Below are 12089 nucleotides of genomic sequence, written 5' to 3'. Positions count from 1 at the left end.
AACAAACCAAGCCCTGCTTTGGTTGTCGTTTACTCAGAAGAGAAGATCATCTGGTTTCGACTGTGCTAGTTCGAACGGGGGTAAGAGACTTGTTGACGGACCCAGCTGATCATTTTTCAGCCGGGACAGCAGTGACGGACAAACTGATGCTGCCGCTGCGAACACAAGAGACCACTGATGACACGTACAGCGTCTGAAACTCACCGTGTCCGTCATCCTGGCTGTAGGTCGTAGTGCTGGAGGACGAAGACGGGATCTGATCCATCTGGGAGGAGAGGACACGTCTCCAGTAGACTTCAGGGAGGGACAACATGCAGCAAATAACCTGAGACGAGAGCAGAGGCCATAATGAAGCGCTCAGGGGAAGGACGGCATTTGTTCCGCCCTGCAGCCGCTGCTCCGAAAGGAAACCCTAACAACATCTGATTCACGGTGTTAGCTGTAAGAAACCGTCCAGTGTTTAGTACGACATTCAGAAACAAGCCAACCTTTGGCTGAGTGTTGGTGTCTCTCATGATGGTGGTTGGAGACGGCTCGGACATCCCGTGTCCCACTAGAGTTGGTCCAAACACCCGGGCCAAATTATTGTGGTCCATCTGACACTTGGGGCTCTTCATCACCCTAAAAATAAATACAGCATGTAAGGTGTTGTGTGTGTTGGCTCCACCACAGCAGGGTGATGTCGGGGTGTGTGCTGGTGAGAGGTGTTCTGCATGTTAACTGTGAGGCAGTGAGGCAGCCGGAGTCTCTGCTGCTGACACAGTTCTGTTCAGTGTCCACCAGAAGGCCTCAGAGAGGAGCTGTGCTCTTACTTCTGTAAGTGAAGCATGAGGAAGGCCAGCGTGTCTCTGTTGGCCTTCGGCAGCTCGGCTATGGCCCGGTACATGATGGCAGTGCTGTTGTCTTCATCAGCCAGCTCTGCAACACAGTGATGAGAGATGTGATGCCACAGACGATATTAGGCTCTGAGATGTTTAACAACCAGACTGAAAAGAGAAAGGGTTCCCTCACCCGATTTCACGATGTGATCAAAGTGTATGATTATGATGATGTATAAAAGTCTCTTCTCACTCCTGGTTTCATTTTAAAAGAGTTTTTAACATCACTAACTGATTTGACCTCCTCACTTCTTTCAGACATTTCATCTCCTGCAGCAAAGACAGGTCAACTTTGCTTATATAACCGAATATCAGCGATTTGCCTCAAGGGGCTCTGCACCCCGGGACGACCCCCTCTGTACTCAGAGCCTCCATTCACATAAAGAACAACTCCGCAAAAAACCCTTTCACAGGGAAAGATGAGCAGCAGAGGACACACAGGAAGTCGACGTGGCATTTACAGAAGCGATTCACGACATAACAACAGTATGGATACATGACCTCCGTCTGTCTCCCTCCCTCTCCATACCTGCAGCCTCCATGAAGGTCCTGTGCAGTCTGAAGGTGATGAGAGGCTCCTTCAGCTTCCTCAGAAAGTCTTTCAGAAGTCCACACAGCACATGGACGTCATGGACTTTACCGAGCATGAGCGGAGTTTTCCCCTGGAGGAACCGATCTCTGAGCTCCTTTACCAGACGCTCCCCTCCAGGAACTCTGTACAGTCCTCTCTGTGGAGAGCAGGAGAGCAGCAAGTTAACCTCTGTCCAGCCCTGCAGACAGCAGGACGGCAGCAAGTTAACCTCTATCCAGTCCTGCAGACAGCAGCAAGTTAACCTCTGTCCAGCCCTGCAGACAGCAGCATTCCTTTACAGTCCTGTCTGCAGACAGCGGGTGTAAATACTACAATACCCATCATGCAACTTTGACTTTATCAAGAGTCAGATCTTTCCTGACAGCTGTTCTTGAGTTGTGGTGATTCAGCAGGGGAGCTTGTGGGATTTTACCTTTTAGTAACTCCTCCCACTTTGCAACTCTACTTATCCTCAAGTAGTGTTACCTGGTAGCAGCTGTTAACTTCATTCATCAACATCCCAGAAGGCAACACTCTCCTGACTAAAGGAGGGCTTGTAGTCAGGACTCAATGAGAATAAAAGTCAGACTCATACAGACTGAAGCCTGAGGATGAGCTCACCTCCTCCAGCCCCCGCCGCTCGATCTCTGTCACACAGTCCACAATCAGCCGAGGTACTCTGGGGGGGGCTGTTGGAGCAAACGCCTCCAATGAGTTCTGAAGAGAAAGAAACAACATCTGACTCAGGTCTGTTTTACAGGGTAGTTCAGTCAGCCCCTCTCCAGGCGAGGTTGCCTGGTTTTAACAGCCCCTTCTCTGGTCCCCTCCCTGACCCCCTGTGTCTCTGATCCTGCTGCTCCTCCTGTCCTTTAAATCAAGTCTGGACATTGTCCTTGTATTTTAAAGTGGTTCAGAGGATCCTTCTCTGCATTTCATCGGCTCAGTGTAACTTGTGTGAAAATGGAGGAAGTCAAAAATGAAGCTAATCTGACAGATGCTAAAATGCTAACACCAACTTTTAGGGCTATTTAGAACCACTATGACAACAGAAACAATTGAAGCGATCGGATGGTCTGTAGGTTGCTGCTGCTGTTCTGTCTACAGCCTGTATGTGTTCACGTGTAGTCAAACTGTAGTTAGCTGTTAGCATGGATGTACAGACAGCTATCACTGGATTACTGTGTCACTGAAGGAAACTTAACATGAAGATTCTGAGGAGGTTCTGCAGCGTCTCTCTCTGGTTTCTGATCTGAATTCTGGACATCAGAGACAGTGATGTCCTCAGGAAGAGTCACCCTGAATGATTCAACATGTGTATTTAATGGCTTCAGGCTCTCTCTTTAGTCTTTGTCCTGCTGAAGGTCTGTTACAGTCTAGATCCTTCATTTCACCAGGATTAAAATCTGATGCTGAACGAGGAGTTACAGTACTGAGGAGCCTCCCCACCTCCCCCATGTCCTTTGTCTGCATGGGGCTTAATGACGTCCGAATGAGCCTTAAAGCACTCTGGAGGTACCTGCTGAGCTAAACTTCCTGCCGGAGCGGTGGCAGAGCAGCCGTCAGTGAATTTCAGTTTGCACTCTGGATGAATGGCAGCGCGGCAGTTTCTGCACTTCAACGCCATCTTCCCAAAGCGGATCCTCTTCCCGCACGGCAAGCACGTCTCCGGCCGGATCACCTGCAGGGAGGCAGATAAAGGCCACAGACAGACCGGATGTAAGAACTCGGTCTGTGGTCCTGATGGGAGCCATGTCATAAAGAAATAACTTTTATGTCATAATTCTCAGTACTTCAGTTTTATATTCCATTGGTTTCTGCTGGAGATTTTTTCACATCCAGCACTGTCTGACTGTCCCGTCACTGAAGCTTTATGGTGCCCAGATCCCAGCCTGTCGTCACTGATCCGCTCCCCTCTGCTCACTGTCAGAGCTACATGGACTTCTTCATCTTGTGATGTTTACTAAACTGCCTCATATCTCTTCTCTCATGTAAAATTACACCATCCATTAACTACAAACCTCGGATGTTTCAGGTACTCTGTACCGTTTCCATGGACTTGAGCTGGATTCAACCCACCCCTGGAGCTGTTAAAAGCTTCATTATCTGAGGTTTTACGACTGATCAGGGATGCTTGTTGTCGTCAGACTGAGACACCTGGTAATGAAGCTCGTACCGTTTTAGAAAGAAAGACATGTTTCAGGGTTTTCTCAGCTCTGCAGGTGTACGGCGCTCTGACTGCAGAGCTCTCCACCTTCTTTGCTTCAGTTTCAGGCTCCGTTTCATCACAGGGAAACCACACAGAGGTTTGGTCTGAGGAACAAAAACCAAATCACAGAGTTCAGACTGTGTTCAGAAAGTTTGGGATGTTCTGATTCAGTGTAACTGTGCAGCTTAACGGGCGGCAGCTGATATTTATCTGTCAGTGGAGCCAATGCACATAATTCCTTAAACATCACAGTACTGAAGACTCTCTGAGGACAGTAAATAAATGTTGGGCTCTCACTGATGAACAGAAATCCTCACCTCCTCCTCCTCCTCCGATGGAGATAGCACACTCCTTTGTGACGGTCCGGGATGGGGGGTCAGGGCTCTCCTGGGTGATTCCCACCACCATGTGGATCTGCCCTCCGGTCTCAGGGGTCATCACGGACGCCTTCACTATCGTCTCCACTTCCTGAGTCACACACAAACTCAGCTCAACATTTTAAAGTCACACCACAGACTGGGGAACGGTCTTACTGAGACAGAGGATTCTGGGATGTGGAGTCATCTGTACTAATTATTTTCAACCAGTTAATCAATGTAGCGGGATGCCGGTTACGTTCTAAAGCAGAATAACCATGATGTCCGTGTTTTAATGTCTGATCTTCACGCTTCTTCAGATGGAAACAGGAGCATCAGGGACTTTGTTTCCAAACCTTTCTGGAACTCTTGGGTCTAAACGAGGCTCTAGATGATGTTGTATTTAGCCTTCCTCATCTCTGACTGATGTTTGAGTAGCAGCCCCGGGTAGTGTCTGAAGGCTTCATCTCAGGCTGCACTGCCAACAACATCCACCAATAGATCCTGGTGGAGAGTAACTATGTAGATTTACACTAGTATTTTCTTTGTATGCTGCTTTTACTACACTACATCACAGAAACATTTCAGAATACTATGCATTCTATCATTACAGACAAAACTACCCGACACAGAAGGAGCTGCAGCTCACACATGATCAAAAAAATAACGATCAAATAAATATCTCAGTGAGAGGTGACGACGAACAACGTGACAGGAAAAAAAAAAAGTTTGAGGGTGAAAAACAGCGGCTACGACCCTATTGAACCTGAAGGAATTCTCTCCCTCTTTGGCAAATGAAGCACATTTTTGGCTGTTTAAACATGCAAACGTTTTGTGGCAGATATTTCATGTCCACACCTACAAAAAAAGCCTCCAGTGGCGATGTCCTGAACCCAACAGGAAGTCGGCCACACGTGCCACGTTTAACAGGTTGGATGACTTCTATATGCCAATACTCAGTCAAAGTCAAAGCGCCACCTGCAGGCAACAGGAAGTGACCGACGCAGCCCCAGCACCATGTTTTTTTACTTAGATGCACAAAATCTTGTTGTGGCTCACGTAACATCCTGGAGCCATCCCCTAAACCCAACAGGAAGTTGGCAATTTTAAGTTTAATGGTAATTTTTGTCCATTTACACGTTCCGTACAAACTTCTCCTGCAGAATTAATCGGATCGATATAAAAGTTTCACTGTGCAGTCTAAAGGAACTGTTGAACGTAGTGCTGTCTGATTCGCCGTGGAACAGGAAGTTGTTGTAACTTCAGTGTACTTGCTCACATCTGTACGAAGCTTTGCATGTTTGATGAGAGTCCGGCCCTCAACACGTCGCCAAGCCGAAATTCAATCAATGTTATAGCACCCCCTACTGGCAGCAGGAAGTGAGCCACGTGATGAAAGTTTCCACACCAACATAGATGTTCTCTAGAGCCACACAGGAAGCGACGTTTAACCAACACATGATAATTCAGAGCCACACCGACGACCTCCGCAGCTGCACCGTGGCCGCAGCACGCTCCAACGTGCATCAGGACCAGCGCTGCTTGCAGCTTTGGTGTAACTTACATTTCAAAGTGTGTCTTTCACTAAGACCTGGGAGTGTCTTTGTTCTACGTGGGGCCCACAGATTTAAATGTCTCATCAGATGTTCCTGCTCACCTTGTCCACAGTTTTTCTCTCCAGCAGCTCTGCCGACATGTTCCCGCTCCTCCCTCGCTTCCCAGCCAGAGCGCCGACAGCCGGCCCCATGGACGAGCGCTGCAGGGGACCAACAGAACGTCAGACAAACCATAGGCATGCTGGGAAACATGGAAAGCTCTCGGTCACACTGACCCTTCTCTCTCTGGCTCTGGATCTCAGGGGTTTGATCACTGTTGTGTCCAGGTCCTGGAACAAAATGAAAAACCCAAAGTCCCGTCAGGCTGCTGTCCTGATGGGCAACATGGCTTCTAATCTTTCTAACTAAGCAGAACCTGTTGCTGGGGTCTGGTTCTTAGCAACTATCAAAGATATTTAGTTAATTTAACAAAGTTATTAATATGACTAAAAGATTTATAAATATGGGGCACCACTCGTCCAGGACAACGTGAGAACAGTCTCAAAGAGGTTTGTGGACAGTGAAGGGGGAATCCGAGCACTGCCTGCCACTTTATGTGACTAAGAATGAAGTGAACTCATCAGATGAAAGAAAGAAACCAACGTGAACCCCGATCTGAAGGACAAATTAACAGTAAACATTTAAAAGCAGCAGCTGGTCCTGATCCAGTCTGTGGAACAGACAAACATGTGTACCACGTCGTCATCGGTCCGATCGTAGCTGATATCAGAGTGAGACAGGAAAGATGACTCGTCAATCACGGACAACCTGAAAGAACAAAGAGACAAAGACTCAACAACATGTTGTGCTTCTCAAAGTTTAAATTCCACCTTTTTCCTCTGCATTACTGCTGCTGATCCCACTGAGAATCGACTGGACGACTCCTGCCATCAAAACTACTTAGAGCCCTGGAACCTGTACAGAACGTCTGCAATGTACAGGGTCAACCTGCCACCACCTCCAGATCCCCCAAACCTCCTCATCCACCACTGGAACCCTCCGGAGCCTGGGTCTCCCAAAGAACTTCTGAAACTTCATTATCCTGCACCCCAGGAAATATCTCAAACCTTTTGACATCCTTGAATGAAATCCTGAAATCTTCCCAGGCTACTCTAAAGCAACCAAAACCCCGAAACCTCCCAGAATGAATCCCGGACAACTTCTGAAATAAATCCTCCCAGACTCTTGATTTCAGATGTTCTCAGCTTTATAAAGCCACCACCGCACCACAACCAGGACCCGACAGAAGAACTGACCTGGCTGAACAGAGAGCAGCGGCCACACGTGACCCGGCTTTACTTTCTCCAGTCATTGATTTTAAAGATTCAGAAAATAGTGAGAAATGTTCTCACAGTTGCCCAAACAGACACAATCACAATGCTGATCTAACTCTAATTAAAACTACATTCAAATAATAAAAAGGAAAAACAGCAAATTGTCACAAAATGTTTCTACATGAAAAATAACTTCAACGATTACCAAAATAAACTGCTCATAAATTTTCTGTCGACCCACTAATGGACCAGCTGTACTTATAAACCGTTTCATTTATAACCAAACATCATATTTTATAAAGTCTTCATGTGTAAAAATCTGACTTTGGAACGTAACTGAAGATAAATGAAGTGAAGTAAAAAGAACAAGATCTCCCGCTGAGATGGAGAAAGCGGCATGAAAATGTAAAAGTAAAGTAGAAGTACCTCTAATTTGTACTTAAGTGCAGTACTTGAGTGCATGTACTTGGTTAACGTCACCACCGGGGGCAGTGGAGTCTGTCCAGTAAGCTTCCTCATCTGGAATATATCTGGGCATTTCGTGTGATCACAGTTCGTAACGTCTGAACGTTTCTTCAGCTCCTGATGTGTGAGCCTGAGCTCCGATTGGTGGCTCCGTGTGTCGACTGCAACACACAGAGTCTGTCCGACTCTTCATGGCTCCTCCTCCTCTGTCCCCCGGGGGCCAAACACGTTCATGTAACTTTAACCCTTTCATCAGTGGATACGTGACGGGCTCGTCTCTTACCGTCTGCTGCTCTTGTGCAGCGTCATGTTCGCTCCCTTGTGTTCAAACGTAGCCAGAAGAGATTTCTGTTCATCGTTCAGACAGGCGCTGGACTTACTGTCGTGGACCAGGATGTCGCACATCAGCTGCATCTGCCTCTGCTGTGAAGCACAGAGACAAGACAACGGCAGCTCAACGCGTGTCATGATGGCGGCGCTACAGGAAACATCAGAGTCATTGTGAAGGAAAGGGTCGATCCTCTGCTTCTGTGAACCGGGTCACGTTCAGCGCGTTTGTGACGGAGCGTCTTCGTCATCGCAGTGAAACTATCAGACTGAAGGTGGACAGGAGACATGCCGAGGCTACATCCTCACGAGCAATTAAAACCCCGGAGTTTAAAACCAGAACGGGGTCAGTCTGGACAGGAGGAAACAGAGCGGAAGGTCTGAGGTTTAAAACGGAGGTGTGGGAGAGTGGGTGGAGCCTCAGGGCCACGTTGCCAACTGACTAAAAGACGGATTTCTTATTTGTTGAGTAAAATATTACGTCCAATTGAAATCATGTCCTTTATTGTAGTCAAAATTAACGTAAACATGTTTTTAAGTGTTTTAATAAAAAGAAAAAGGTGTTTGAGGACGGCTGGAGGGGCGTGTCCCTGGTTCAGTTTGATTGACAGCAGAGTGTCGCAGTGAGGAAGAGAGACAGTGAAGTAACAGCTGGGCGAGTTCAGTGCAGACGAAATGTGGAAAAACGGTGGTTCCCTGAACACCCCGCTGTGGACGCAAGCGCACTGCATTTTCCGTTTTGTTTACAAACTTGTCGCCGCTGATTGGGTAACACCTGAGACACGCCCACCGGAAAGAAGAAAACACACCTCGAAGCCCGTTGCAGAACGTTGCAAGAGATTTTGGGATTGAACGCGCCCCAGCTGAAGAGTAATGCTGCGTTCCAGGCAACTCGGAACTTTCTGAACTCCCACTAGGAAAAGAACCGTGAACATGGAGTCAGAGTTCTGCTCCGAGGTTCCCCGACGTGACGAGAAGCAGCTGAAGGAACGGCAGCACATGTTGAAAATGTTAAACCACCCGCTGACGCTCAACATGACGTTCGTTCATTAACACACACTGCTCTGCGTGTTGGCTGACGTAGAAACCTGTTGCCAGGGTTACCAGGCAGAAGGTCGTCTCCTCTGAACTGAAATGTTAAAACACGTCAGGACAGAACAGTTACTGACTTTGGAGGATTTCCACCGGGTGGAACACAGATCTCTTTTTTTACAAATAAACATGAACATTTTTAACAAATGACTTCAAAACTCCATCTGACGTCTTCTCTCCAGTTAAATCGAGAGGTAGAAAACATATCTTAAGCAAATTTCTCCCCCGGAGGAGGGAACAGGAAGTGCGGACCGGACTCACCAGGTACTGGTAGTCTCCTTCGACCTTGTAGCGTTTCTTCATCTCCACGTCCAGCTGGTTCCGGGCGTGTTTCAGTTTGACCTCCAGGGCGGCTTTGGCCACGTCGGACTTCACCAGCAGCTCCTTGTACTTCTTCATCTCCAGCTCGGCGTGCAGCCACTGCTTCCTCATCGCCTCGCAGGTCTTCGCCACCTCAGCCAGGCCTGAAAGAGCCGCAGACAGAACTCTGAATCTGTGTCTCCAGATACTCCAATCCCCATGAGCCTCAGCGGCTCACCGACAGACACTGAAGCTCTGTGATTGGCTGTTAGTACAAACACTACTTCTGTTAATTAACGACGTTTTCACCGCTGATCGATCAGTTCTCTGGTCTTTAAAGTGACGTCCGCTAAAGTCAGAGGAGCGAAGGAACCAGGAACCATTTGAGAGGCTGGAACGAGAGTTTCAGACTCAGGAAGGAGGAAATAGTTGGAGATTGATTTAATAGTTGACGGCTAATCGATTAATTGCCGTACTGTGAGCACCACAACTACCGCGTTTGTGCAGAACTTTAGGAGGAAACGTGAGACAATAAAGAAACAACTTCCTGAACACCGGGTCTAAGGTGGATCTCAGGTGTGACCTGGTCCTGGGTTGGTGGTGTTGAGGGCTCACTCAGATCACAGCTGATGGCGTTCTCCTCCATAGTGATCCTCGAGAGACAAAGAGCCAGCAGCTCCTCCACAAGGCGCCGGAACTCCCCCATCAATGTCCGCTCTGACCCCCCCGCCTCCGACTGCAACATTAAAAGAAACAACAAGACTCTTATTTTGGTAGTTTGGTCCAGACTTCCTCCAGCTTCACTCAGTTAACACAGAATTTAACAGCTGTTTCACAAACCTTCAAAGTAAAAGCCTGCAGCAGCAGATTGAATCCCCCCCCCGGGTCCTGCTGAGTTACTGCAGACGGACACAAGGCCCGTGACCCTCATGTTGCACCACGCAGAGACACCCATGAAGCCCCCCCCCCCCTCTGTGCTCGCGGATCTCTTTCAGCTCCGATGAAGCTTGAAAACATTTCTGACCGATTGGCTGTGCGCGCTCCCGCGAGGCGCACGCGGTGATCTGCGGGATTAAAATCTGGATCCTCAGAAACCCTGAAACTCTGAAACCCTCGGGGGAAGCAGTCTGACACGTGCTCAGAACCAGAAAGGGGGACCGGCTGGAGGTCCGACTCACCTGAAGAGGAAGCTGCAGATCGTCAGCTGCTTCACTGATTTGTCCCGCCGCGTCCGAGACCACGTGACCTTACCTGCTCAAGGCCTGTTGCCCGTGACGTCATCAGCGCGGCTGCTTCGTCACGTGGTAAAGAAATCAATAAGAGGAACCGGTTTGTTTTTCTGTCTGAAGATTTAAAGAACTGAAATCACCTGATAAAAACGAACAAACAGCTGCTGAAGCACAAAAACCAGCATCAGCTGTCTCGTCTGAAGCTGCAGCAGAAATGATGGATGGATTTATTCTGTCTTTCTGAAACCGGTCATGAAGAAAATGAGCCTGGATGAATGGGGACAACATGAGACCGGTCCAGTAGCGAGCAGTGAAGCGGTAAACCTGGTTTCAGCCGGCTCAGATCAGTCTGACAGCATCATGGAGAGGATGCTTCTCTAAAGAGTTTAACCAGAAACAGTCGCTGCATCGCGCTCATCCCCAGACTCCACCGACAAAAGATCAGCAGATTTAGTCGGCTTCTGTCAGAGTTCATAGACCGACTCACTGTTTTAACCACACCCTCGACCTTGTTTTGGTGTATGGTATTGAAATTGAACATTTAGTGGTGTTCCCACAGAATCCCTCTTTGTCCGACCACTGTTTGATAACTTTTGAGTTTGTATTGCTGAACTACTCGCCATTGGGCAAAAATTTCTATACAAGATGTCTGTCTGATAGTGCCATAGCTAAATTTAAGAATGCGATTCCATCAGCTCTAAATACATTATCTAGTCACAAAGTAACGGACTCCTATGCTAATTTCAGTCCCTCCCAAATCGATCATCTTGTTGATAGTGCTGCAGGCTCGCTGCGAATGACACTCGACTCTGTAGCCCCTCTAAAAAAGAAAATACTAAAACAAAGACGGTTAGCTCCATGGTATAATACTGAAACTCGCAAATTAAAGCAAATATCACGGAAACTTGAGAGGAATTGGCGTTCCACCAAAGTGGAAAATTCTCGTTTAATTTGGCAAGATAGTCTTAAAACTTATAGGAAGGCCCTCCGTAATGCCAGAGCAGCGTACTACTCGTCATTACAGTACATAGTTTCCAGTTTAGATCATCAGATATTTTTCATTTGATTTTCATTCATTAGCAACAGCTGTTCCTCCTGAGGTCCACACAGACACACAACTCTATACAGTGCAGGACACAATTACAGAAAGTCACACACACCAACACATAACCCAGCTCTCATCAGGAAAAATCACTCAACAGAACAAACAGAAGAAAAAGAAAACAATAGATGTTATCTAGACATTACATTGCATGACCTAGAGTCTAAGCATCCTGGGATGAGGAAAGCCGTCTCGCCAGGAGATCTTGTTTCCATGACATTTTAAAGCCATGTTTACTGTTCTCCAGAATAACATGCTCAGGCAGAGTGTCTCTCCGTTGCAGTGTTCTTCATCACACTGGTTTTCCTTTTGGCTAGTGGTTGGGTTTTGGGTAGATATTACTGGAACGTTTCATTGGCTCTAAGCTGGTTTAAGTCCTGTTTATCACTTTGTACATGTTAACGATGAGTCCTCCATGCACGCCAAAGTTAGTCACGGAGATCCTCTTCACTTTATATATGCTGTTAAAATATATATTTCCATTATTATTATAACTTCCAGTGAACCCAAACAGATATTACTGGACATCAACAGATGCAGAGAGCAGCTCTGGGTTTCACCTCCTGCTTTGGTGTATTAGAGACGTGTCAGACTGATTTCATGAACTGGCACAAAAGTTTGCTCCAGAGAAAGTCTCACTTTAGTGATCCTCGGGCGTTTCCTCTGGCGCCACCATGACGCCCTACTGGCTCGA

General features: G+C 47.4%; 1 protein-coding gene across 1 annotated transcript; it reads right to left on the bottom strand.

Moving 5' to 3' along the window:
- Positions 1–204: 204 nt before the first annotated feature.
- On the bottom strand, positions 205–10291 carry LOC119885099 (rac GTPase-activating protein 1-like; the record flags this gene model as incomplete). The annotated part of the gene is made up of 15 exons (XM_038695342.1): positions 10243–10291; positions 9680–9800; positions 9026–9228; positions 7629–7768; positions 6302–6374; positions 5843–5896; positions 5669–5767; positions 3973–4123; positions 3623–3759; positions 2966–3127; positions 2071–2166; positions 1408–1606; positions 813–918; positions 489–621; positions 205–325 (listed from the first exon to the last, which is right to left on the bottom strand). Coding segments are annotated over exons 2-15 (1765 nt in total), but the record flags the coding sequence as incomplete, so codon positions are not given.
- Positions 10292–12089: the final 1798 nt, after the last annotated feature.

Source organism: Micropterus salmoides, unplaced genomic scaffold (assembly GCF_014851395.1).
Source record: "Micropterus salmoides isolate LMB-PRFRI ecotype aquatic unplaced genomic scaffold, ASM1485139v1 Ms_hic_scaffold_3923, whole genome shotgun sequence".
Taxonomy (NCBI): Eukaryota; Metazoa; Chordata; class Actinopteri; order Centrarchiformes; family Centrarchidae; genus Micropterus; species Micropterus salmoides.
This window is presented reverse-complemented; position numbering and strand designations above follow the sequence as displayed.